The sequence below is a fragment of the Anser cygnoides genome, chromosome 21, assembly GCF_040182565.1.
Source record: "Anser cygnoides isolate HZ-2024a breed goose chromosome 21, Taihu_goose_T2T_genome, whole genome shotgun sequence".
NCBI lineage: Eukaryota > Metazoa > Chordata > Aves > Anseriformes > Anatidae > Anser > Anser cygnoides.
The window spans coordinates 6,659,223-6,685,576 of NC_089893.1; the positions used below are offsets into that span (position 1 = coordinate 6,659,223).

The following is a 26,354-nucleotide window of genomic DNA, read 5'->3' on the forward strand; positions in this document are numbered from 1 at the left end:
GACCCATTCTGCTGTCAGCCGGGCTGGTTATGAAAGAAGAGGTGGGACTGCAGATGGGATGGTTTGTGGGGCCTGGCCATGCCCCAGCCTTGTTAGGACAGGTCTTCAAAAACAGAAGCTTGTAGCCTTGGATGGGAAGAGTCAAGGTCCTGGCTGATGCTCTCCAGAAAGCCTGAGGAGCCTTGCAAGAGTGGAAGGGAGCCCTGTGAGAGGGAGGTGAGGTGCCTGGGGAAACCGGGTAGATTATTTCCAGGAGAGGGGAATTCCTCCAGCTCACCTGGAGGGTTTGTCCTGGGGTGGGGAGAGCAGCAGGGGGAGAGAGGGGAGGAAGGATCGTGGAGCAGGTATGGGATGTGTGCTCCATGGAGGAGCCAAAAACCTCTTGGCACAGCAAAACCCGTTAGGTTTGAGCCTTCCAGTCTCCAAAGCTCTGTGCTTGGCCACCTTCTGTTCTCTTTGGCTGATCCCAGAGCAGGGTGTCCCATGCTGAGCCTTGTTAAAATCACCTGGGTTGTTCCAGACTTCTCGAGAAAGAGGGAAACCCTTGTGGCTGTTTTGTGTCTCCTTTATCCCCAGTGCTTCCCCTGATCCAGGAGAACTGGGTACCTGAGCGAGTGAGACCTCAGCCCAGCCTGGGTCAGTCCAGGCTCATGTCCTTGATTGGTGTGGCTGCTGCATGGGTCCCAGTTTGCTCCCACCTGAGCTGGAGGGGTTTGGGGAGCAGGGTCCCGTCATCCAGCAGGACGCTGGCTGGGGAGCAGCCCTCTGTCCGGCTCTGAGACGCTGCCAGGGGTTGGAGTTGCAGGAGCGAGTCCAGAGTCATTATCCCAAAAAAAGAGAAGCCATAAGGAAAATAAATCTCGCTCTAATAAGCGAGGAATCCTGTAAAGAGCCCAGCCAAGTAATTTCTTGATGATTTGGGGTCGTAAAATTTGTCAGTGGATGCAGAGCACCGGGATTATTTTATACTAGAGCAGCCAGCTCTCTGTACTGCAGCAATAAAAGCTGAGAGGAGGGGAGGGAGAGGCAGTTTGCGAGCTCGGTGGTGCTGGGAGCAGGAGCCGTCGCACGGTGGCTTTTTCTGGGTGAAGCCTGGGTAGTTTTTACTGACAAACAGGGATAAATAATGCCATTCGTGGGCTAGCACTAGCACTTTTTCATCTTCTGCTCGGATGCAGCGAGCGGCAACGCATCGCTTTAAGAGGCAAGAGGGCATTGTTGCCTCCCTGCAGAGGGAAACCCAAAAACCACAGACCAGGCACCAAGCCCCCGCGCCCCTCGGCATCGCAGCCTGCTCCGGGCGGCCCCCCCGGCCCCCCCTGGCCGGGGCAGTGCTGCTGACACCGGGAGCTCGCGGGCTCGGGCACGTCGGAGCCTCGGGTGACGCAGGGACGTCGGCGCCAGGCGTGCGGGAGGAGCAGCACCCCTCGCTCCCCGCTTGAAAGCAACCAGGTTCCCCTTTAAAGACTGTCCATGTGCTGATCCTCTGCATGTGTTTCATGCCTCCTCCCGCTTGGAGAAGTTGTGAGTCCTCCTGTCTGAGTGCGTTTTTCTTTCCTTTCTTAATTATTATTTCTTTCTTTTCAGTCTTTTTTTTTTCCTTTATATATTTTCTCACTCCTGTTTTTCATTTATCTTCCTCTCTCCCCCCCCTTGCTTTCCCCGTGACTGTATCCCCATTTTCTCTCTCCGCTCCAGTCCCTTTTTCCCTCGCCCTCTCTCCTCCCTGCTCCTCTCCCGTCAGCATGGTGGAGTCCGTGGTGTAGCCGAGTTGTGCTGTCTGCAGACCTGTAGGAGGGCCCCCCCCTTCTCCGGTGTGCCCCCCGCTCTCACCAGCCCCTTCCACCCTCCGGTGCCGTGGCTGTGCTCTGGGGACAGGGGCCGTGACCGCCGCGTTTCTCCAGCGCTGCTCGTGCTCAAGGATCTCAAGCGATGCGCAGTGGCGTCCCGGGATGGCACCGCCTCAGGGCCGAGGGCAAATTCCCACTTGCAGGACACCTTGGGGGATCCCACGGGGACTCGAGCTTGAGATGGAGCCTCGTGTAGGCAGCTTGGGCGCTTCACATGAGGAGGACGAAGGGTTGAAGGAGCCTGGCTGGGGCATGGTGGGCTCTGATGATTGCCAAGAGGATGCTCTGATGTGTCCAAGCTGTTCCTGGATGTCGCTGTCTTGGCTCAAGGAGAGGAGGAGGCAGGGGACGGGTGTGAGACCTCCAGGAGGGGACATCACGCGCCGTGTCCTTGAATGTCACAGCCTGTATTTTCTCATGGGTTCCCCCTTGTGGGCTGAAAAGGAGTAGTGATGCTTTTCGGGGCCTTCTCCCTTACATCTTCGCTTCAAATGTGGAATAATGTTTGAAGAAGGCATAGCTGAGATACGTGTGGTCTGGATAACTCTTTCCCTGTAGCCACCTCCTCCTGTCCTGGGGTGCCTGGAGCTCCCTCGGTACCTTTGCAGTCTCTCCAGGACCACATAATTCAGACCCTTTCTCGTTCAGAAGGGTTGTCCTTTGAGGACTCGAGGAAAATTCTGTGCTGGGTGTTTTGTGGCATCTCGCAGAAGGCTTACGGCAGGAAATTGTGTGTTTCTTGAAGCTCCTTTGCTTGGCAATACGCTGAAGTCTCCAGAAGTTCACCCGCCTCCCTCAACCTCTCGTCTGTCGGTATGCAGGATCTCTCGCGCACGGGCAGCTGCCCAAAACACCAACTCTGGGGGCAGGAAGAGGCTTTTGGCTGGGCTTAAAATGAAAATTAATTCGAATGAATCGGAGACCTTTGAAGAAATAAAGGGTGGGTAGAGCAGATGAAATTTGGCTGGTGAGTAGCGGTGTTTCGTCCTCCACTCCCTCTCTTCCTTGCCAGAGGTCAAACAGTATTTATAGTGACACATGGGTTCAGTGCGCTCGCTGTTGATATTTGTGTGCATAAATACAAGCCCAATTAGGGAGAACTAGTGGAAGCGAGCTCCAGGCAATTTCCTCATAATCCCTTGCGTAAATCTGTCTAGTTTTGTCAACATGCCACGGTCACTAGCAGCTTCTTAGAGGGGAAAAAAAGAATGGAAATAGTGAGAGGCTTTTACGTGTGGAGCTCTGGTAACAGTAGTAAAGTTGTTTGGGTGGTGGAAGAGGGATGCTGATGGACAGTGGCAGGATCTCTGAGCTCTCTGGCATCCGGGGCTTGGTGCACGTGAGCTCCACAGGCACGGGGCTGGAGCTGGAGTAGCTGAGGCTGTGACTGACCACGGACTTGCCCAAGTGCAACTGGTGTGCGGTTATTCGTGCCCAGTGGGCGTAAAATGGAAAAAGTCTGCTATTGAATGTTCCTGCAGGGATTACTGCAGGGATGTCCCATGCTCTTGGCTCTTTGGGTCGCTGTGGTCTTACTCCAGGCCAGCACGTGCCCAGGGTGCAGCACGGCGGCTGTCAGCGTTGGTGCAAGTCAGCAGGGAGAGCCCCAGCAGAGCTCGGAGCTGCTGCTGGCAGCATTTCTCGCTGGAGGCTGCCAGTACGTGGCAGCCGGGGCCTTGGGAAGAACACGTTTAGGCACAGCGACTGTACAAGCTTGTAAATGTCTTTCCTACAAGGGGAGGCTTGCGTGGATCCAGCCGGCAGGACTACCAGCTCGTCTGAAGAGGTGCTTCATCTTCGGCTGATGTGCTGCTCCGCTGGGAGCTGGAAGAGAGGATCGCCAGGAGCATCTCATCTACGCCGTGATGTCTCTGTGATGGGAAGCATGAAAGGGGCTTTTCTATACCCCAGTCGTTGGGTTCCCATTGCATCTGCTGTGCCCCAGCTGCTTCATCAAATGATGCTGCGCTTTCCTTGGTGCTCTCCAAAGCTAACAGCAAGAGGGAGAGGCTTTGTAGTCACGTGCATCTTCAAAAACAACCCCTTCTGCTCCTCACGGGGGAAAGGAACCCTTGGGAGCTCTTTGCCTGCGCCACTCCAGCTGAAGTGTGCGCTGCTCCAGCAGCCGCTTGGGATCTCGGATGGAAAGCGTTGCCTTTGAGCCGTGCTCACACCGGTGTTTTGTGGCACACGTGGAGACTCGCAGAGGAAAGCCTTCTGCTGGAGGGGCTCCCCCCGAAACCATGGGGAGATGAGGGGTCCTGTCCTCGAAGGTCACAGCACTCCTCGGTCTGGGTTTGCTCTTGGCAATGCGTTCATCTGTTTAAATAAAAAAGCACATATAGCCCAAACCTGTTGGTATTTCCAGTTTTGGTGGACAGTGCCTTAGCTGGCATCCTGCCCACAATCCTCATTTGCTTCTTATCACCTTCCTCGTCTGCAGCAGTGTTAAAAGGGGAAGGTGGGAGTGCCTTCCTTGTGCTGCTGTCACGAGGATCCTCGCTGTTTCCTATGCACATTTTTTTCAGCATGCCGTGTGTTTTGAGCCTGTCATGGTTATTCGCTGCTGTTGGCTTCCTGGACTGGATAATCCGAATTCCTGGAGTGAATAATCCAAAGAGCGATGAAGTGGGAACAGAAGAAAAGCATCCTGTGTTTGGGTGGAAGTCAGCCTGTTGAGAAGAAGGATTTGCCCTCTAGAAGATGTGGGCTCTTGTTCCTGCTGAGTCGCGCTCTAACTGTGCTGGGGATGTGCCACGTACTCGCTCCGTGCTGGTGGCTGACTTGGAAACTGCCCTGGGGAACAGCTTAGCTCCAGATTTCTGCTGTCGATAGCTCTGGAGGCATGAGGAGCTGCACACAGCTTCAGAGGCGCTGGAGGAGGAGGCTTGGAGCGCGCTGGCTGCGAGCAGGGGATGGCATGAGCTGGTGTCTGAGCCCTGCCACGAGCACAGAAGCCTGAAGCTCCGGGAGCTGCTGTCAGCACGGACAGTGCTATCTGTGTGACTGACTCAGTGACAAGGTTTGGGCACTGACCTGCAGTGACTGGGTTGTTAGACCAGACGTGTGCATCTCCTTCTCCGCAGGGTGGGTTGGGGTGAGCGCAGGCTTGTCGGAGGCACGCTGCATTAAATCTCCAGGTTCTCCTCTCTGCCTGGCTTTACTGCAATGGGAGGTGCTTTGTGGATGCTCCCCGTGCCACCTCTGGGCACCTCGTGTGCAGGTTGCTCCGATGACTCGGTTTGATCCCAGGTCGCTACCCGGGGCTTAGCTGCCTAGACTGACTTCTGCTTGCGTGGCCTGAGGTGCTTGTGGAACTCCGAGACGTGAAAGTAAAACTAAGGGGGAGGAGAGGGGAAGCAGGAAAAGAGGGGATGCTGTGGTGTGTTATAGATGAGAGCTGGACCAGCTCCTCTCCTAAGGAAAAGGTTTTCTTTTGCTGCCCTGCTCTCTACAGCGGTTCTACCTTCCACTCCTTGGCCAGGGAAAAACAGGTATAGGGAAGGAAAATAGAGCAAGAGCCCTTTGCGAAGGGGAGGCCACTTCACCTTGAGCAGGTTCCCGTACTGAATAGGTTCCTGTACAACAGTTACCTGGGGACTAAGTCTGGGAAACTTGCTTTTAACTACTGACTCTCCCATCAGAAAAATCTCTGTGCAAATCCCCTCCTTGTCCCTTGCAATGAAATCTCGTTGGCGTTTTTGTCTCCAAGTCCCGGTGCACCCCGTCCTGCCGGGCCAGAGCATCCCGCTCTCAGCGTTACAGAGCAGGAGCTCCTGTGCTGCTGTATCCTGTTGTCGCTTCTAGCAGGGACCTGGGAGCGAGGTGCTGACCCCAGCTGTGCCCTTCGTGTCCCTGTCTGTCGTGTGGCCCTGTTTCTTCTTTTCCACGTGAGCGGGGGCCAGGCAGGATCCCTGCCACCGTCCTGTTTGTTGCGCCGGTGTCACCCGCCCTTTGTCACACACAGCCCCAGTCTCGGAGCTGTCGTGCTGCTTCTCCGTCTCCCCCTCCCTCTCCATCCCAAGGGGTTTCCCACCACTTCCCAAAAATGCCTTATCGGACATGGGATCTGCCCCGTCCTTTGTGTGTAGCAGTGCTGGCGTGGCAGGCAGGTGAGCCGGGTGCTGGCTGCGCCCTCTCCGCACTTGGACTTTGCGACGCAGCTGAGCTGGGGGCACAAGGGAGGGGACGGTGGCGCACACGTGTGGAGCCTCCCGTCTCCTGCAGCGTGTGCCCAGCATGCCTGGCTGGCCGTGCTGCCTCCTCCCGGGCTTCTCACCTTTTCCTTCTCCATGGCAGAGCTGGCTGGGGTCGACCGCCCCCCGCCTGGGACGCCCCACGGTCCGAGCGTGGCCCGGAGCCGCTGATGGCGCGTGTCTGCTTTTCCTTTCTAGAAAACGTCCATCTCCGTCTGGGGACGCTGCTGCACCTGAGAGGCTCGAAGCTCTGAAATACCAGCGGATAAAGAAGCCCAAAAAGTCATCCAAGGGCTCCTCGAAAAACAGAAAACAATCCAGTGAGTGTGAGGACCCCATGGTCCCCAGCAGCGTCTCCTCGGTGCCCCGTGGACCGCTCAGGCTGGTCCCCACTGGCTCCAGCACTGGGTTGGTCTCTGGGCTCCTGCCCAGCTCCTGCCTCCCAAATGGATGGCTGCGTGCCCCCATGCTGTCCCTCCCTTGCCTCCAAACTACTCTTCCATCCTTTAACATCTACCCATCTCTAGTGGCTTTCCTTAGGATTTTGTGTTCGTTTTTTCTGCTGCCCAACCTGCTTCTTGCGTGGCGGAGCCCCCATCCTGACCTCTCTTCCTGTCTATCCTCCCCTCGAGGTGACTTTCCCTTTCCTCCCTTGAAAACACCCTTTTTCCTTCCAGCTGAAGTCTCCCCCTTCCCCACCTCTCGGGCGGCAGGGTTTGGGGTGGCACAGGGAGGAGGACCAGGACTCGATGTAATCATTTTATGGCACGCAGGTGGGTGCTGGCTCTCATCCGTCTGCCTTCTCTCCTCCGCAGACGGCTCTGCCTCCCAGGTTCAGCACCTTCCCAGCTCTCAGGTACTGTGGCCTGACGAAGCTGTCTGCCTCCGCAAGAAGAAGAGACACCCTCGTCAGGACCCCTTCGCCCGCCTCTCGGCGCTCAAGGACGACCTCTGCCACCGGCAGCTCCCCGAAGACCAGACAGCCATCCTCAACAGCGTGGACCACGACGACCCCAGCGGGCACGCCACTTTGCTTTAGCCTCGCGCCGGCCCAAGAAGGTTAAAAAATAATAATAATAATAGGGGTTTGGAGGGAGCTGGAGCCTCGTCTGCGTGCACGCCGGGCCGGGGGGTCATGGCAAGGATGAGCTGGGGGGGACCCTGGGGTGGGCTGGGGTCCAGGGGGGTTGCCTGGGGCTGCTCGGATCTGCATCTCCCCCTTACGGCTTCAGTGGGGCGGGAAGGGGGTGTTGCACCTTGGTTTCGGAAAAGATCTCCAGATGTAAAAGGCACAGGCGGAGCTTTTGACATCTGCTTCTGCAGCGTGCGCGTAGGTAGAAATTGTGGAGTTAAGCAGCTGGCCCTGAATCGCTGGAAGAAATGACGCGGGGCGTAATTAATTGACATGAAACTACCGGTCCAACTAACAACTGGTAATCCCCTGAATCTGATTATGATAGAATGAGACCAAATAATCCCAGGAAAGCTGTAATTGTGAAAATCTCCTTGCCTCCCCCTTCCCAGCCTCCCTTTATGTGAAGATAACAGCAACAACAATGTCACTGACATCTTTCCTTACCTATCTCTGAAAGGGAAAACCAGAAAGACCCCAAGGCTTCAAACCAGCCTGAGATTGAGAAATCACAATCTGTCTGTGCATATGCGTTTTAACCTTGTTAACGTGTGCCGAACACTTTGCAAGCACGCAGGTGTGGGACTGTTTTCACCCACGGGTGTCTTCCCCCCGAGTGTGGCTTGTGTCAACCTTGGTGAGGGTGGTTTTGATCAATTCTTCCCGACGCTCCGTGTATCACTAGCAAATGTTCTCCAGTGCCGTGCAGTGATGTGATTTCTTACTACGGTAACGTTTGTAAACTTTATCCGTAACTGCAGAACGGGGCGACGCCGTTGTAGGGGTGCGAGCGAACGGGGTTTGGCTGCGTAGACCCCAAAGCCTCTTGTTGGCAGCTCGCTGATCCCGAGCGAGAGCGGCTGGGAAGTGCCCGGCTCTGTGGCTCACAACGGACGGCTTCTCCGAGCAGCCTCGCAAAGCTCAGCCCAGCATTTCGCATCGGTCTGACCCGTGTTGCTGCTGGTTTCGCTGCGTGCCCCTTCCTCCTGCTTCAGCCCAGCTGCCCAGGCGACCTGCGACACCTGCTTTGGGACTTGTCCCTCTCTTTGCCCCGTCCCAGGAGACCCGCTGTTCCCCTCTTGGTAATGCTGTCCTAACTCTTCACCAGAATGTATTTCCTCTTCCTAGGGCAGGTTCCTTTGGCAATTGATGTTTCTCTGGGTTACGTAGGCCTTTTTTCGGCAGGGAAGCTGTAGCCTGCTCCGAGAACACCTGGCTTTGGCTTCTCTTCCCTGCTCTGCCTCCGCTCTCTAACTGCGTGGCCTTGGGCAAGTCACCGAACCTCTCTGTGCCTCAGTTCTCCCATCTGTAAAATGGGGATAAGTCATATCTGAGCACTTTTGTCAAGCACTTGGCTGTCCACGGGCTGCAAGTGCTACCTACGTACTGAGTGCTATTACTACCACGTGAACCCTACCTTCAAAATAGTTAGATTTTTTTTGAAGTGGTAAGATCAAACACTTAATTCAGGTTTGCACACTTCTTCCTCTCTGGTAAAGTGCTAAACCCGCCAGCCTGCCTGGGAATAAATACCAAGTATTTCCTGTGAGTATCCTTGCTTTAAGTGGATTCGGGCTGTGGAAAAATCATCAGGAGAATCCAAGAGCCTGTAGGCATTTCTTTTGCCATGGGCTTGCCATTTGCTTACAAAACTTTAGTTTATTCCCAGGTAGAATCGCCAAGAGATGCTCTGCCGTCTCGCCTTTAATTGTGGTTTGCCTTGGTTATTGCTCTTGCTGCTGGTTGAACCTCAAAGGGCTTCGATGTTTGGAGAAACGTGCGAGCTCTCGCCTGCCTGGCCAGAGTGAGGGGTCGGGGGAAGGCAATGCCAACAAGCCAAGCTCCCCAGGAGGTTTTAGGTATAAATCTGTTTGTCAGTCTGCCTAGAAATTTCTGTTTTTTCCAGAACGTTGTGCTTCCTCTTCCATCGGGATGTTCAGAAACCTGCGACAGTGGCAGCAGAGCACCACGTCTTTCCAAATCTCAAAGCCCTGACTTAGGTTCGAACCACTTGACAGAATCCTCTAATCGATAAAGAGATATTTTCAAGCTTTAACAACTTCATTTAGGTGGTCTTCAAACCGTGAGCGGATTTGTCTCGGGAAGGAGGGAGGGTCGCTTAGAAATGCCTCTCTCTTTAAGCCTGCATCAGGGCTCTTTTTTTATTTTGAGAACCTCGTGACCTGATGTAATACCATCAACCACCAGAGCGAGACTTCAACTTTGCTAACAGTATGACCGAGTGTTTCTTTTATTTGAGTGTGTTTTAGGGCTTTACCTAGAATCCACTTGGATCTGAATTGATTTAATGCCATTTGCCCGTTCGGCAGTGGGAAATCTCTGTCCGGGTGACTTCAGCTCACTGGCGTAGGTGTGAGAGGAGCTGATTTCTGCCCCAGACCGTGGCTGATGTTGCAGCGGAGGAGGACACGGGGCCGCGGGGGGCCGCATCCAGCCTCCCTGAGGACGCCCGATGGGGCGAGCGGGTGCCTCGGTCGTGGCCGCCCTCTCTGCGTGGACGTGAGCCCCACAGGTGACGTTCACCCCGCGCGGGGCCGGGGACGCTCCGCGGCGCGATGCCCCGCTGGGTGGGGGGCGCGTAGGCTCCGTGCCGCAGCTCGCTCGCTCGTCCTTTCGCTCTCGTGGCCTGGACCTCTCTAGCAGAAAGCTTCCTTTTTCATTTGAGTGCTTTCCAAACTATTTGCAATGCCCGTTTGTTACGGGCGAGGCAGCGTCTTCGGGCTCTTGAGGTTTTGACCTCGGGACCGTGCCCCCGTCCCCGCCGTAAGGAGGAGGATTTGGAGCGCAGGGAAGGTTGACGGAGCGCGCCAGCTTGCTTGGTCAATCTTTTGAGAGTTTGTTTTCCTTTTGCAGGTGTTTTGAGCCGATGGGCCCCCCTGCTTTTCATGGTCTTCGACCTTTAAAGGCTGGAGCTGCAGCCCTCTCTCTTTCAGCCGTGTACCTGCCACGCTGCTGGAGTGGGAAATCCCGCCAGGGCGCCTCGTGGACGCGTCTCTTCCCTAAACCATCCTTACCTCCTTTCCCCGCTAGACCGAGTTACCTTCTGATAGACTCTTGCCACGTGCTGGGCCGTGCTTTGGCAGATGGGCTCGCCTCTTGCTTTGGCAACTTCCTCGCTTCTCCCAGCTCTCTGGTTTCCATGCCCTTACGGGGTTTCTCTCCTCTCCTCCCGCGGACCTGGGACATCGAAGCTGTGTCAGACGATGCCAAACGTTTTCCCCCATTCCATCCCTGTTTGAACTCCGTTTTGTTTTGGTTGTTTGCAAACACGGCTGCTGCTGCTTTTTTCCTTTTTCTTTCGTGCTGCAAAATATATCTTGATTTTTTTTATCTTCATGGGCCAAACTCTCTTATTTTGTAAGCTTGTCCAAGGTAGATGGTTCTTGCTGCGTTGGTAAACGTGCGGTTCCTCCTTGCATGGCGCAGACGCGACGTGTTCCATTAGGTCTCACGCAAAGAGCTGGGCTGCGGTGGATAAAATGCTTCTGTATCTGACGAGGGCATTGTCCTTGGGCTGTGCCAATGTGTCCGTGCAGCGAGCACCAGCTCTGGGGGCCCGGTGCTGCTGGTGGGTGGGAGCAGTGCCCTAGGGGTTTCTGATGGGCTCTGCCTGCCGCAGCCAGGCTGAGAGGCTGGAGGAGCACCGAGGCTGCCGCAGGTTTGTTCTGCGAGCATTAGGAAGTGAGAAATGGGCAGCATAAGGCTGCCCCCAGCTGGGGGTGGATAATGTAGGGAGGTATTCACAAGGGTGTCGTGTGGACCCCTTGAAAGGACGGCTGTAGGGTGCCACCCTGCACACCCTGCCCGTGAAATCGGTGCTTTCCCTTTGCAGGCAGGTCTGGATGTGACGTGCTGCCTGGTTTTGTGGCAGGAGCTGTTGAGTGATTTAGGCCAGGTATTTTTAAGGTAACTTTGCTGTGCAAACCCACTGATGGTTTGTTTTTTTTTTTTGTTTTTTCCATGGTTTGGTTTTGCAGTGTTTACGTAAGTGAAAAGGCGAGTTAGTGCTGGTGGGGAGAGCAGGAGCATTTTCTGCTCGCTGGTAGGGCTCCGTTCCTGCGCCTGCCTGGGGCTGTGTACGTGTACTGAGATGGGGTCTGTAGGGTGGGAGCCTGCAGCTGTCTTTGCAGCCCTCTCATGGACTTGCACCCTGACTCCCCCTGGGCTGGAGCCTCCGGGAGGTGCCGGGGGCACCTCTGGCGCAGGAGGGCACCTTGCGGCGCCGCTGCTGTGGGTGGCTCCACGTGGAAGCCCCCCCATGCAGGATGGGACACAGTTTGCTCCCGGGATGCTGGGAAGTGTTTGTGTGGGTACCTGGTGATTTTCCTAGGGCAGGGAGCTCCCCGTTGCTGCTGTGTGTTGGTCACTTGGGGCTTCGAGGCCGTTCTGGGTGGCTGGTGGGCACGAGGCTGTTGCGTCTCTGTGCGTTCCCTTGTCACCCCATCCAGCGCCACCACGCTGTGCTTGTCACTGCCCGTCAGGGAGTTTTGGTAGGTACCAAACTGCAGGGAAGGGTTTGCCCAGAAGGACCTCTGCCTCGGTTTCCCCAGCTCTACAGCGGGAATAACAGCACTGCTGTGCCTACCTCCAGGGGTGCTGAGGGCTCAGCACTCCAGCTCACCGTCCCAGCAGGGCTGAGTCATGTCCATGGCACCTGGGCATGACACACGCCTTTGAGCTTACTGCTGCTCATATCCTGCAGTTTGGGTTAGGATGAAACCTGCCTGGCATTTTGGTTTCTCCTCCTCCTCAAGGCAGCGAGGGAGAATTTAGGTTTCTCCGAGTTCTGGGCTGGTTTCAGCGCGTGTTTTCAGCTGTGCTTCTGGGCTTGGGGTATTTTTTTGGAGAGCAGGGAGGTTTTCCTGGGAGGCCTGAAGGCTTGCGGTCTGCAGGGATTTCTCCACGCCCCGCTTGGGCTCGCTGCAGCCCGGAGCTGGCAGAGCTGATGCTTTTTGTGCGGAAGGAAGTCTTTTCAAGGAGCCGGAGCTAAAAGCAATGTATATATGAGATATAAATATATAGAGAAGTGTAGGACAAGGGTAGATTATGTATGCGAAGTCTGGTATATTTGCATGTAAAGGCTATGTTTGTCTATAGGGGGAGAGTGTTTAGAGCTCTATTGGTAGTGGGGGGGGGGATTGGGATGGCCAAAGTCGGGCAGGGGGTGGGAGCAGCCAGATTTGGGATTTGGGAACGGATGGGCACAGGGCACCTCTCTGCTGCCCCGTGGCAGCAGGCCTGCCCTTCACTGTGTCCCCATCCCTGCTATGCAGGACCAGGTTTCTTTTTTATGTTCCACCCCCCCCTTTTTTTTTGCTGTGTTCATTGTACGTGACTCATCACTGGGCCGTGATAATGAGAAGCAGGTAGGAGCGAGGGGCCTTTTGCCTGCATGTGGGGCATTAAAGCGGAAAGAAACATCATGTTGCCTCAGCTGTGGTGTCACTGCAATCGTTCAAAGGGAAAGCAACGCCGTGCAGAATCCCTTATCTAAAATCCACGCAGATGCTGCTCTCTGGTTACTCACGTTGAAGCATTTTGCTTTTGCATCTGTTCTTCCCAGAAGAGCGTGAGTCAGACGAGATGAGAGGGATACGGCTAAATCGGCTGCGAAGCGCCGCGCGGGCTGAGCCAGGCTGTCCCAGCGGCGGTTCCTCCGCGGGACGAGATGTTCTGCCTCCCTCCCAGGCACCGCATGGAGCCGTGTCTTTTTTTAAAACTCGTTAGCAGGACTTTTGGGGCAGGGGATTCATCCACTAAAGACATCAGAGCTCACCCGCCTGATGCTCTGCAGCGTCGCCGCTTTGCGCACCGAATCGGGAGCCCCTTGCAGGGCACAAAGGCAGGCTGGACCCGCTGTGGTCGCAGGCAGCGATGACGTGGGCTGAAATTGCAAAGTATGCGATGGCTCCGGGCATGGGGATGGCTGAATTTTTTTTTTTTTTGGATGCTCATCGCCCACCAAGGAGCCCATCCCCGTGCTGCTTGGGCACGGGGTAACCCTTTAAAGGGAATGTCGACTCCCATTTCCACCCTTCAGCTTAGTTTTGTTTTCTTTTTCTGGATGTCTTTGCTTCTCTTTGCCTGTCCTTGCAGAGGAGGAGAGGCTGCGAGGTGTAGTTGGTTCCTATGAGAGGTGATTGCTGAAATCTGTAGGGGAACTATCTGTAGGGGAAATACATGAGTCAGGTACTCCAGGGCTGTTACTGGATGAGGAAGCAGTGATGGCACGTGTGATTTGGCACCTTCTGTGCATGGAAGAGGAGAAAGCTAGCACTGACCTTTATTTCCATGACACCCACTGCTGCGTGGCAGAACTGCACGGCTTCGGGCTCCTGGGAGAGGCTGGAGGACGGAGCCTGCTCCCCTCTCCGAGTGACCGGGACGAGCTGGAGCCACACGAAGCAGTATTTCCCCAATTTCCCCATTTTTGTGTGTTTTGGCCTGGCAGGTTTGTGCTGTCTAAACTGCCCGTCCCTTGTCGTGTGCGGCAGCAGGTGTCTCGCCCAGCCGTGCTGGGTGACCTCAGGACGTGTGCCCAAAGCGTCCCAAATCCCCGGGGCTCTGGGCGTTTTTTTGATACGTGCATGGATGGATGAAGGACCGAATACGGGGAGGGGGCAGAGGGATTGCTCAGGGTTTGGGGGTTTTGGATGCTGCAAGCATGCACCGTAGTGGTAGGTGATAGGGGTTTTATACTGGTTGCAATGGGGCAGGGCGTGCGGTACGGAGGGGCTGGCATCCTGCAGTTTTTGCACTGGTCGGAGCAGGAGGGGCTCGTGCCTGTCCCCTGCGGTGTCCCTTTGTGAGGCTGGGGGCTCTGGGGACACCAGGAACCGGGGGGAGGGCCAGCCCCTGCTCACGCCACGGGGAGGAGAATTTGCCCAGGTTTTTGCTCTACCATCGAAATCCCGATTTCTCTCCCGGGGGGAGTTTTGTTTCGGTTCTCTTGAAGCTACAGGCAAGCAAGAGAGCTGCCGAGGGGGTGCCCATCGCCCAAGTCCCAGGCTTCAGCCCTGTGGTCTCGAAGCCCCTGTGATTCCCACCCACCCAGCACTTTGAAGAGAAAATGACCAGAGAAACGAGCCCCAGTATCTCTATCTAAATAAACGATATTGGTGTATCGAAACCGCGTTGTACATAAAATTATACAAATATATAGTTACTTTCTATTTTAGAAGGGGGGGGGGAGAATAAATATTTAAAATAATTCCTTAGTACTAGGTGTCAGAAACTTCTGTGCAGCATGAGAGAGGCTGTCAGAGGTGGAAAGAGTCTAAAACAGCGGGAGCAGAGCGAGTATTTTTACATTATATTGCGCTTAGGCTTCTCTGCTTCTCCATCCACCTATAAATAGACAAAAAAAATATATATATACAAATATATATATAAAAATATATATATCTAAGCCACATAGCTGTTTTATTTTTGTATCCATGCCTAGTGCTGTCTGAGCAATACGGTGGCGAGGGGGGGAGAGGGCTGGCTGAGGCTGGGGGCTTTGTGCGGGGTCTGCCCTCCGAGATGGTCTGCTCTGCTTCGCCTGCTGTCCCGCCGCGCGGTCGTCGTCGCTGCTGCTCGCTGTCGCCTTGCTGCTTCAGTAGAAAAAGTGGAAAAAAAAATAAAATAAAAATAGGAGCGGGGTGGGGGGCTCCCAGGGGAGCCCTGGCTGCTGCCAGCTTGACTCGTGCCGTGGCGAGGTGATGGTGCCCGGTGGCGCTTCCACGGAGGGGCACGCGTCTTGCTTTTTGTTTTTTATTTTTCGGAGAAACAAGTGGAATTTTAGCTCAAAGGGTGCTATTGGCGGTGGGGAGGACGTGGCTGCTTGCAGCCCGGTGGCACAGGACGTGGTGTGGGGGTGCTGTGGGGACGGGCTCCCCGTGCATCCCTCCCGTAGGGCACACCGCTGCCTCGCCGGGCGCTGCCGGCGACCCGTCCTCGTCCTCGCTGCCTTTTGGAAACCCACACGCCTTGGGGAGAGGGGGGCAGAGCCGGTGCCACCCCAGCGCAGCCCCCTCGGTGTGGGCCAAGGGGATTTGGTCCCTTAGGTGCTCCTGCAGTCCTGGCTGGGCGGCCTCGGTGCTGTCTCCCGGCGTAGGGCCTGGCCCCGGCACTTAAATACCTCTTTGGGAAGAGAAGATCTCGGAGCGTGGAGGCGGAGCGGTGCCGCGCAGGCTGCTGTTACCGGCACGGGTAACACGGGGGGGTCGGGTCACCAATGCCCTGCTTGGCACAGGGGGGACCCGTGCCCGCAGCAGCCCTTGCGGGGAAGGTGGTGGGGGTGCTCTGGGATTTTTCTTCAAAGCAATACAGACCCGCCACGTCCCCTGATGCTCGCCATGACCCCCCTGTTTCCTTGGGGTCACATCTCCCCCTGGGCATCCGCCTGTGGGGTCTGCGCTCTCCCGAGGCTCCAGCTGCGGTTTCGGCACCGAGCCCAGCCTGGGCAAGATGCTGGAGCCGTGCCTCTGCTCCCCTCTTCGGGGGCCAGGATTTAGGGATTGCTGCGCAATGGGACCAGGGGATGCTGCTCCCCTCCGTGGGCTCGGTCCCATGGCCCCGTGCGGGACCCCGGTGCTGTTTTGGGCTCAGTTCCCCCTGCGGAGGTGCCAGGCACGCAGGACCTCTTTTCTTCTGTCTCGCCGCGTCCCCAACCGACCGAGGCACGAATGTAACGCGTTTGGGAGGGCGAAGGGTGCCCGGAGCTGGCCCCCTGGCAGCGGCACCGTCTCCTCCGTAGGTGTCACCTGTATTTTCCATGATATTTCTGTCTTCTTCGTTGGGGTGGGTCGGGGGGAGGGTGTTTCTAAATATCAAGCCAAGATTTGTTCAGCACCACTTCTTGATAGCAAAGCGAAGCATGTTTGATGGAACTAACTTGCATTTATTAGCGGTAAATACATAAGTGAAGTATTTTATATGTTTAAAAAAGAAAAAGAAAGCGAAGGGACGGGACGTCTCTGCGGCCGCTCCCTGGCGGCGGTCGGGCCGGCTGGCTTTGGGGTATCTCTCGGGGAGGGTGGGCTGGGTCGTGGGCAGCTTTCTCCTTTTCCCCATCTCCCCTTGAATCACTTACAGAAAAAAAAACAGGAACAATGTTTACAAAGCACACTTTCCACAGTACCGTTAACCCTCTGGATGCCAAACAGACACAAAGAGCCGCTCCTCCCCTGGGCGCCGCGGGACCAAGGGGCGGCCGCGGGGCCAGCATCATCCCGCTTCCCTCATTGACATATTTATGTATTTTTTTTGGTACACACAACCCCGCTTCCTCCATCCGCCGTAGCTGAGCGCATTTCTGGGGGGGAGCTTGCTTCTCGCTGGGTATTTACTTCCTGGGGGCTTCCTGCCCCCTCCCAGGCTCTTCCTGCAGGGAAAGGGGCAGAGCTGCGGGGCAAAGCGCCCGTCTCTGCTCGGAGAGGTGTCAGCTCGGCTGGGAGAGGCCAGCGCCCTCCCAGATGCACTTTAAGGCCAAACTTCTCCCTTTTTAAAACTTTTTCCCAGCCACTTGGTGAAACAACCCTGCCTCGGCTTCTCCGTGGGGCCGGCAGAAAGCAGCCGGGGGGATGCTCCCGTGCCCCTGGAGGTGACGTGGGACCTTCTGCCCAGCTCTGGGGACCCTGCTCCCTCGGCGCTTCCCTTGTGGGAAAGCCCTCCAGGAACCAAACGGAAACACCGACGTTTCTGTAGGTTTCTCGAGCCATCCTTTGGGCATCCAGAGAGAATTTCATCCGCGCGCCAGCTCCCTAGGAGGGTCCCCAGCCCCCGTGGGGACCGCAGACTTTTTAACCCCCTTCGGTAGGTTTATAGTCTCTGAACCCTCTTAGACTTCCATAGGTAGGTCTTGATATAATTTCCTCCTAACTCTACAGTATTTTCCCAGCATTTTCTTTACAACTCAACAGGTCTCTGGTTGTGTGGGACAACTGTTATTATTTTTTTAAGAGTTCTCGCCTATTGACACACAGACTAGACCATCCAACCTTGTTTCCATTTCTCGAACGTCGAGTATTACGATGTATAACACACATTAGGGTGCTCTTTGGTGCTGTTTCCATGGTAACCAGTGGAACTGACTTTTTTTAATAACAGTAACAATAAAGAAAACTTTAGTAAACTTTAGTACCGCTGGTTCCATACTCTTTGTCGTCGTGACTTTTTTTTTTCCTCCTATTTTTTTTTAAAAAAACTAAAAGTTAGTAGCGATCAGCTGCTGAATCTCTGTGGTGTTGGGTGCTGCCTTGTGCACTTGTTGGCTGCTGCATGGGCAGCTGGAGGGGGTGGCTGCGGAACAGTTTTCAGCAGCTGGGTTTGATTTGTGTAGTTTTTAACTTGCACAGATGCACACAGCAAAAATAGCATTTGGTGTGAGCCCAGACGGCAACTAGAGGGTTAATTTTTGAACTTCAGGTATGTTCCTCAAGAGAAGAAAAAAATTAAAAATTAAAAAAAAAATAAAAAAAGAGAAACAAAACACTATTTTTTCAGTAAGCTTTTTTTTTTTCTGTAAACGATTTAGAAATAAATCTGAGACATGATGGTGCTGTACCAAAGCCTTATACGAAAACTTATTCTGCGCTCTGTATAATCTCTGTATCTGTATTGTTGCTCTCGGCCTCCGTTCTCGTGAAGGCCTCCGAAATGCCAGCAGCAGGGACCGGCGGTGGCCTCGCAGGTGCCACTTGGCACCGGGGTCCCCGGGAAGGACCCCGGGGCCGCGGGGAGGGGAAGCCACCGTCCGCCCTGCGCAGCACGGGGCAGAATTGGGGTCCTTCGCCCCCCTGTTCTTCTTCCAATCGGGTGCTAACCTGCCCTGGGCAGGGAAATGAGACCTCCTCGCTGTCCTCCCCGCCTGCCTCGGGGGGGTTTTTACATCTTCCAGCTTGGCCAACGCAGACCTCCCGGAGCCAGCCTGCTGCTGGGGGTGGCCCCGAGCGTCTGCTTTGATAGCTCTAAGCAATAAACCTGCTCTGCCAAGGCAAACCGGCCCCTCTGGCTCCTGGACTGGTGTTGGCTCCCAAGTAAATGCCGACAAGCCAACCAAAAGTGGAAGAGAATAGCTTGAAGCCCTGCCTTACTGGAAGTAGCTGGTCCCTCGGTCTCCACCTGCTGGGATTTTAAGGCCTGCTGGGTACTTAACAATTTATTGCCGGTAACATTGCATGTTCATAGATTGACTTCTTTTATTTTTTTTGTTTGTTTTCTCCTCTAATGTACCCACTTAAGAAATTATGGCGGTGTTGCAATGTTACGTACAACTAGCCATTCTGTAGGAGAATGATGGGTTTTGGAACTGATTAACTTGCTCCTCATGTAACATTACCCTGCTTCAGAAATGTTTTGTATTTTGATATAAATAAACATTTGCTAAAAAAAAAAAAATAATAATAAAGTCCGTTTGACGTCATTGAGTTGGGTTGGGGCTCTTGGGAGCAGACGGGCTGCTCTGGGGTTGTTGCCGGGGGGGCGGGGGGATGCTTGTCCCTTGGGGTCTAGGGGGGATGCTTGTCCCTTGGGGTCAGGGAGTCGGGTGGGTGCCAAGGCTTGAATTCCCTCGGGTGCCCTCAATCCCACAGCCACAGGGGTGTGATGGGGTGGAGGTGCTTCTCCCCAATCTCCAGCCCTGTTTCATGAGTTCTTCAGGGCAGATTGCTGGTGGGGCGAGAGGTTTGCTCTCTGCCACCCCCTCCAAGCGATGCTGCAGCTCGGGGCAATGGCAGCTTTGTGCTGAGCGTGGCAGGATTGGGCCCCCCCACCCATTCTCCCCGTTGCTCCGGGAGCCCCCTGGTGCTGGTTCCGGCTCTGACCCAACAATCCGGGGGTGCCGGCGGTGCCAGGGGCTGCCCCGGGGCAGGGTGCCCAGGATGATCGTGTCCCTGTGGCTGGCGTACATCGCGGCACGGAAAGGCACCGGCGTGCACATCCCCACCGACAGCGCACCGGTAAGCAGGGGGCGGCGGGGGCTGTGGCCCTGGCTCTTGGGGCACGTTTGGTCCCTGGGTGAGTCCCGGGGCTCGCCGGGTTCCCCTCTTCCAGGATGGCCCCGTGGTGGAGGTGGACGCGTTGGCCACGGTCAGTTGGTGTCTGCGCAAGGCGAAGACGAGGCAGGAGAATGCCCGCAGGGGCGCGGGGGAGCCTGGACTTTACGTCCAGGGCATTTTTTTGAGGACCGAGCCAGCACTGCGTGTCGGGATGCAACCCTTGGTGCACCCACAGCCAGCCTGCAGCTTTGCTCCCTTCGCAGGGTGAAGAGCTGCTCTCCAGGCTGTTCCAGAGGGTGCTGGAAATCTGGGCAGAGCCCCGGGCAGAGCCCCAAGGAGAGCCACGGGCAGAGCCCCAGGCAGAGCCCCAGGCAGAGCCTGCAGCGGCTCCCCCAGCCTCCCAGCAAGCCGATGGTCCAAGCCCCCAGGTCAGCACCCTTGGCAACACCTGGGACCCCAATAAACCCCTCTGGGGTGTCGGGATGGGGGGCCCTGGGGGGGCCGCCTGAATCCCAACATTCCCTAAGGTAGGAAACCCTCCTGCCTGCACCCTCAGAGGCAGCAGGCTTCAGCCACCCTGTGCCCATGCCAACGGGGCCCAGGGGAGGTTTCCTCACCCCCCCTTCCCACCCCAGGGTCCCTCCATCCCCTGTCCCACCCACCCCGAGGACCTGCTGCCGTGGTTAACTTGCCCCCCCTCCACTTTCCCCAGGGTGATGCTGACCGTGGGGTGCAGGCACCCGGGCAGGTCCTTGTGGAGGACAGGATGAAGGTCCAGTACTTGAGGTGGAGGTAAAGCCCTGGGGGGGGCACAGGACACCACCGGGATGGGGTGCTGGGGGCAGCGGTGGCTGGGGCAGCATATGAGGAGAGATTTTTGCAGCCAGACCCGTGTCCATCGCGTCTCGAGCCTGCTGGAGGGTGATCTGGTGGAGGACAGGAAGGAGCAAACTGAAAACGGGTGAGGTCCTCTTGGCGTGGATTTTTGGGGGGGCTCCCTTTGCCCAGAGACCCCCCACGTTTGTGGCTTTTGGTCCCTCAGTAGGGGAGAGGCCCAGATCCCTTTCACCTTGCTGTCATTTTGTCAGCCAGGAATTAAAAGCAGGAGGGCATCAAACCCTGGCTCCCTGCAAGGAGAAAGGGGGTGCCCGATCCTGGTGGGGTCCTGTGCCCCCTGCCCCGTAACCTCTGCTCGCCGCAGCGTGTCCCAGGTGCTGCTCCAAGGCATGCCGGACACCGTGATGGAGGCCGTGATGGAGGCTGTGAAGGACACCGTGATGGAGGCCGTGACAGAGGCTGTGACAGAAGCTGTGAAGGGCACCGGGATGGAGGCCATGACAGACACTGTGATGGACACCGGGACGGACACTGGGCTGGACACCGAGACGGACACGGGGACAGACACCGGGATGGACTCCGTGATGGACCCCATGATGGACCCCGTGATGGACTCCACGCTGGACACCAAGAGCCAGGTCCAGCTTCCCAGCGAGGACTAGGAGGTAAGCGAGCCCTGCCCCACTGCTCGCCTCCCCCAGCACCCCCCGTGCCCCTGCCCCAGCTGCTGCCACCTCTTCCCTTACGGCTCTCCGCTTCTCCCTGCAGGTCGCCGCTCTCCCCGCTCCCCTTCCCTGGCTGCATTTGGACCTTTTTGTCACCTCCGCGGTGCTGGCTTGCCCAGATGTGGCTCCCCCCCCAAAAAAAATAAAAGGCTGCGTGCACCGGCTGGGCTGCGCCTGCTGTGTCCAGGTGCCACGTCCAGGGCTGGTGGCCGGTGCCGCGGGGCCTCCAGCCCTCCTGGTGGCCGTGCCACAAGGCGGCGGTGCCGGCGTGGTGGCGGTGAGATGACAAGGAGGGGATGGGAGAGGGGAAAAAAAAAAAAGAGGCATCTCCGTGGGAGGCCTCCTACAGCATCGCTGGCCATGGGTTATCCTGCTGCGGAGCCGGGACGGAGGGGCTGCGCCGGTCCATCCACCCCTTTTCCCTTCACCATCCTTGCTGTCCCCACGGCACCAGGTCCCTCTGTGTCCCCCCAGCCTCCCTGCAACGATGGATTTGAGGGGCGGGTTGCTCTCTGGGAGGATGCCCCAACTTTTTACGCCTCGGTGTGTTTGGTGGGTGCTCGGGGCGGTGCAGCACCCAGCTCGGGGTGCTGCCTTTCCTGCTCAGCCCTCTGCTCACCGGGAGGCAGGGGAAGGCCACAAGCATCCCCCTCGCTGGCTGCCTTCCTCCTGCCCGTGGGAGGGGGTTGATGGGGTCATTAAGGAGCTCTAATCAAGCTTTGCTCCATGCCTGATTAAGCCCTGCGGGAAGGAGGAGGGGAACCAACGCGCCCACTTGCACCTGTACTCCAGGGGAAAGGAGTTGCAAGGAATTAGAGGGAAACAACCAGCAAATACGAGGTTTTTCAGCCGTGACCGAGGCATTTATGGAGCTAAGTGATGCTGGAGGAGCTAATTGAGGTGCTCGTGGGTCAGGGGTTTCAGTACAGTGGGGTGACAGCTGGGGCAGGGGCTCCCTGTGGCTGAGGAGCATCGAGGTGTGTGGGACCCCCGAGCTTGGCACCCCCAACGTTACGGGGTCAGCTCAGCTGTGCTGGTGGGGCTGGGGAACGCGCAGGTGCCCCGGGGTCACACGTTGTCCCTCAGCAGGACAAAATGCCTTTCAAGGCGGCGAGGAGAGCTCGGGCTGCCTGGGAGGGGTCTGGGCTCTGCGGCGCCTCCGTGGGTGCAGGAACTGAGCCTGGAGCCAGGGGGGCACAGAGAAGGTGCCCTGGCTGCGATGAGCCATGAATTGGGGCACTTCCAGAGTCTGAAGGTCCCCTTTTTGCAGCCAGGTAACAGGTTTGTCTCTTCTCCTCCCATCGCCAGCACCATGCATCCTCCTCCTTCTTCTTCTCCTCCTTTCCCTCCTCCTCCTCCTCTTTCTCCCCTTCCTTCTCCTCCTCCTCCTCCTTCTCCTCCTTCTCCTCCTCGGGCTCTTGTCCAAGGGTCTTGCCTAGCAGAGCAAAGGGAGGAAGAGGTCTCGTGGAGCCGAGGGGCTGCTCCGGAGGAGGCGCCGTGTCTGCAGGTGCCTCCGAGCGCAGGCACGTCGCAGCCCCTCGGGGAGCCATCGATCGGAGCGAGCGCTGCGGCTCTGACAGCGCCGTTCCTGCTCTGACTTCATGTTTAAATCATCGCTCTGGCAGCTCCGAAACGCACAGCCTGGGATTCAAAGTGCGCTCGGGGGCTCCTCCTGATCGCCCGGCTGGGGTGTGCTGCAGGGGGGGGAGGCAAGAGGGGGTGGTGAGAGCAGGGCTCTGGGTGCTTGGTGTCCCCAGCAGAGGCTGCAGGGAGGTGGGGGACGCTTGGGTCGCTGGTGGCCACTGCCCCTCCCCAGGGGCCCTGGGAACTCCTGCAGGGGAGCCCAGCTGTGTTTGGGTGGGGTTAGGGTTAGGGTTAGGGTTAGGGTTAGGGTCCTGCCCTTAGGGTTAGGGTCTGTGCAGCCCCCGCTCTCCTCCAGCGCTCCCTGCCTCGCTCTTCCCTGCTGCAAAATGGGAGCAATGGGGTGTGAGGACACCGCGGGACGAATTGAGGCAGTGGGTGAGGGAGGTCCCTTGCAGCTTTATGTTGAATTTCCGTGTCTGGCGCCTCCCATACAGCTTCACTTGTTCCTCCTGAGGAGACCAAAAGGGCTGTACACGATGTCAGATGCAACCACCAGCCCTGCCACGAGAGCTGGGGCCCCTTCCCCGCGCAGTGCTCTCCCCCTTAGCGCACACATCCCCAGGGAGCAACCTGTGCATGCCGCCACGCCGTCCCCCGCATCCCTGAGCACCACTGAGGCTGCGAGGGAACAAACATCCCTCTTGCACACTCAGGATCGGGTGAAAGGTGATGGGCAAGGCCAGGAGGCTCTCAGCCTGCAGAGCAGCAGCTGCAGGGTGAAACCCTCTGCCCTCGACTCCTCCTTCAGCCCTGGCCCTTCCAGGGGCTAAATCCAGCAGAAATCCCCACCACACGTTGCTGCAGGGGTGCCAGATGCCTGATGCTGTTCCCCACCCCGGGAAGCAGGCAGGGCTATCAGCAGCCTGTTGTCGAGGCAGTCCCTGTAGCATTTTTATCAGCATTACCATCCAATATTCCCCGGCTGCTTTGTCTTTGCTTTACATTTATCAATATTACCAGCTGATCCTCCGGTCCCCCTCCGTGGGTTTATTAATATTGCCCTCTGATCTGCGGGTGGCAGCCGCGCTTTATATTCCAGCCCCATCCCCGGCTCCTCCAAGCCCCAACGCCATGTTTAATTAGATTTTCATCTTGGCTCAGGCAAACACAAATTGAGCTCCTGGTATCTCCCGCGCAGAGCCGGTGCCTGGCCAAGGCAGACGCCGTCCTCCTGCGCATTAATATTCCAGCTTCATCCAGGGCTGGTGTGAATCTCAGGGCGACGCTGCCTCGGAGGCTCGGCAGCACGAAGGTGCTGGTTTTAAACCCCTCCCCATTTCGTGACATCTAACCCGGTGGGGAAACGCATCCCCTGCTTTTGGAGGGGTGCTCTCTCTCTCTTCTCATCGTTGCCCTGGTGTGGGGCTGTGGTTTCCCTGCCCCAGAAATCAGAAACTGAGCTCAGGGCAGGCACAGCTGGACCCCATCCCATTGCACTGCCCCTTCCTAGCGCCCTCTGCTCCTTAATATATATATATATCTATCTGGGGTTGGGTTTGGGGGCTAGCTGCTGGTCTCCTCCACAGGCTGGCAGCAGCTTTGCCAGATCAGAGGGAAGGGAAGTGGTTTGTGCAAAGTCTGTCACTTCCTGCAGGCACGAAGGGGACGATGATTGTTCTCCAGCTATCTCAAATCTTTTGCCAATTTTGAAGATTAAAAATTTCCCCTGCGCCTCGCAGATGTATTTGGTGTTTGTGCTCTGATTTCCCGCCCCGCTCTCTAGCAGGCTCTTGATTATTTTGAGTCTTATTTTCTTTTCCTCTGGTTTGCCTTTTCGCCATGTGTCCTTACTGGACAGCCTGTGCGCACGCTGGAGCTGCCCCACCGAGGGCACGGATCACCCCTGGGTTGCTTTCCTGACTCCTTCACGATGCAAAGATGAGCAATGAAATATTTTCCAAGCAGAAAAGTTGGTGCTGTTTAGAATAGTGCCTGGTGTGATGGAGGACGGTGTTTGCTCGTGGGGGAGCAGAGCAGGTCTGCAGCGTGGTGCAGCTCCGCGCAGGGCACCCAAAAGCTCTGCTTTCTGCAGAGCTCAGCCCTTTAGCTAAGTAGGCTGCACCTGAACTTTAAATTGACTTTTCTTAGCTAAGCCCTGAGAGGCTCTTTGGAGTTGCACAGTCTATTCTTTGGGGCTTTTAGAAGCCTTTGGTGGCTTAAGATGAAACTAGGTTTCCCCTAATCTCCCACAAAAGCAGGTCGGTTTCTGCCCTTCTCTTGCATCAAGGTCTTAGCTCTGTGCTCTCCTTCGCTGCTGTGTTTGTTTCAAAGACTGGAAGGAAACGCCTCTGAAATCTCCCCCTTTAAAATCCCAGATCCTCAGATAAAACCCATCAGTGGTGGCTCGGTGGGGAGGAGGTGGGATCCCCACGACGGGTGCGATGTCTAAAGGCTGACACCTTCCTGTCCCTGCTGCGGCAGCCCCAGTCCCCTGGTTTCACCACACCTGGGCCCACGTGAAGGCGTTCTGCTGGGTCAGCGACTGTCCTGAGCTCACCCTTCTGCTGGGGATACCTGCCAGCTCTTTCACTTTGCAGGTGCTGGGATCAAAACTGCAGCAAGCAAGCCCAAGGGCAGGCGGTGAACAGCATGGAGAGGCCAGGAGCCAGCAGGGCAGCGGCACAGGGACACCCTAAACAAGTCCCTGTCCCAAGCAGGACTGGGACCCCCCTCCCCGCCTCCAGAAGCAGGAGCTGTGGCTGTGCCAGGAGCATGGAGCAGGAGCTGGGTGCCCGCAGACCCCCACTTTGCATGTTACCGGGGACTTCATGAATTATGCAGCCGCCACAGCATGGCAGGACAAATCAGCTGCAACACGCAAGCACTAAAAAGCGTATTTATCTTTGCGTCCTATTGATTTATTTTCCTCTCCTGTTTTTCAAGCTCAGGAAGCTGCAGTGAGGATGGGAAAACAAGCCAGGCATTTGGGGGGCTCCTGGAGTCCGATGGGTTCCCCCTGCTAACCGAGCAGTCCCAATGGGTTTCTCCACTTCCAGGCTGAAGCCCCAAAGCTCAGCGCTGCCTTGGAGAGAGCGAAGTCCTCTGAGCAGCCTGGCGCTTGTTTCGATGGAGCAGGAGCCTGGGAATATTGCAGAGAAGATGGGATGAGCAGGATGCACCAAGGCATGCACAGCCCAGGGGCTCCAAAGGCTCCGTGGTTGCTCCTGGCATCTGTCCCTCTGCCCCCTGCCCCTGCTTTTTGGGCTCCAGAGACAAAGAGGTGTTACGTGTGTGTGAGCATCAGAGCCACAGGAGTTAAGGGAGTGATCTGTAGCTGGTTCTGGAGCACCGGGGTGCTCCCTGCTTTGCCATCGCTCAGCTTTTGGACCGATGGGAGAGGCAGGGCAGGGCTGTAACGCCAGCAGCAGACAGAGCCCTCTCCCACCTGGTGGGGATGTCCTGCTCCTCACCTGCCCTGCAGCTGGCTGGGAGCCCACCCTCCGTGGGGAGCATCGCTGGCACATTTGTCCTCATCCCAATCGAAGTGCGACCATCCGTTGCGACAAAAATGCCTTTTTGTCCATCCATCTATCCTTTCCGTTCATTAACTCCACCATCTGCTCCTTCCTTTATCTGCTCTCCCCACCAGGACTCACTCCCTCACTGCACTGTCCCCTTCCCTCTACACACTTGTCCCTTGGGGAAGGACACTGGGACCCCTCCTCACCCCATACCTCTGATCACGGCCCTGTTTTAAGCCTGAAATTCAGGGCTCCATCCTGAAGGAAAGCTCACAAGCCTCGCGGGGCCCCTCTCGTGACAGCTCTGAAACACTCAGGAACCCAAAAGGGGATGGTGCTGCTCTGTCCCTGGGCTGTGGATGCAAGCCCACGGGGACCACGTGGATCGGTGCTCCTCCTTCATCCCCCTCCATCCTCCCCAGCCCCAGCTCGAAGCTCTTCTGCCCCCCACAGCAAAGGTCAGCCGGGATCACACAGCCAGCCGGATGCCCAGATTCCTGCTCCCTG

The 26,354-nt window shown here is 56.7% G+C and overlaps 2 protein-coding genes across 16 annotated transcripts in view; both read left to right on the plus strand.

The window, feature by feature from the left end:
- IGSF9B (immunoglobulin superfamily member 9B) overlaps positions 1-17,316 on the plus strand; it is a 51,872-nt gene extending 34,556 nt beyond the window's left edge. For 6 of the 9 annotated variants that reach the window (XM_066981106.1, XM_066981107.1, XM_066981104.1 and 3 more), the window contains 2 exons: positions 6,245-6,366; positions 6,862-17,316. In XM_066981106.1, the coding sequence (XP_066837207.1) occupies positions 6,245-6,366; positions 6,862-7,085 (346 nt within the window). In that variant the 3' untranslated portion in view covers positions 7,086-17,316. Of the gene's footprint in view, positions 1-6,244; positions 6,367-6,861 lie in introns of those variants that run through there. The other 3 variants (XR_010826145.1, XR_010826144.1, XR_010826146.1) reach the window with 3 other exon arrangements.
- Positions 17,317-18,982: 1,666 nt separating this feature from the next.
- Positions 18,983-25,189, plus strand: SPATA19 (spermatogenesis associated 19). Of its 7 annotated transcripts, none has more exons than XM_066981110.1 (8): positions 18,983-19,141; positions 19,236-19,271; positions 19,444-19,608; positions 19,893-19,972; positions 20,064-20,141; positions 20,382-20,439; positions 20,488-20,682; positions 20,786-20,929. In XM_066981110.1, the coding sequence occupies exons 1-7, from the start codon at positions 19,064-19,066 to the stop codon at positions 20,677-20,679; spliced, it is 687 nt and encodes a 228-aa protein (XP_066837211.1). In that variant the 5' UTR covers positions 18,983-19,063; the 3' UTR covers positions 20,680-20,682; positions 20,786-20,929. The 7 variants fall into 7 exon arrangements, with proteins under 7 accessions (XP_066837211.1, XP_047919396.1, XP_047919399.1 ...); XM_048063441.2 differs by having other exon boundaries at positions 18,984-19,141; positions 20,382-20,476; positions 20,525-20,682; XM_048063439.2 differs by lacking the exon at positions 20,786-20,929 and adding an exon at positions 24,924-25,189 and having other exon boundaries at positions 20,382-20,682.
- The last annotated feature ends 1,165 nt before the right edge of the window (positions 25,190-26,354 follow it).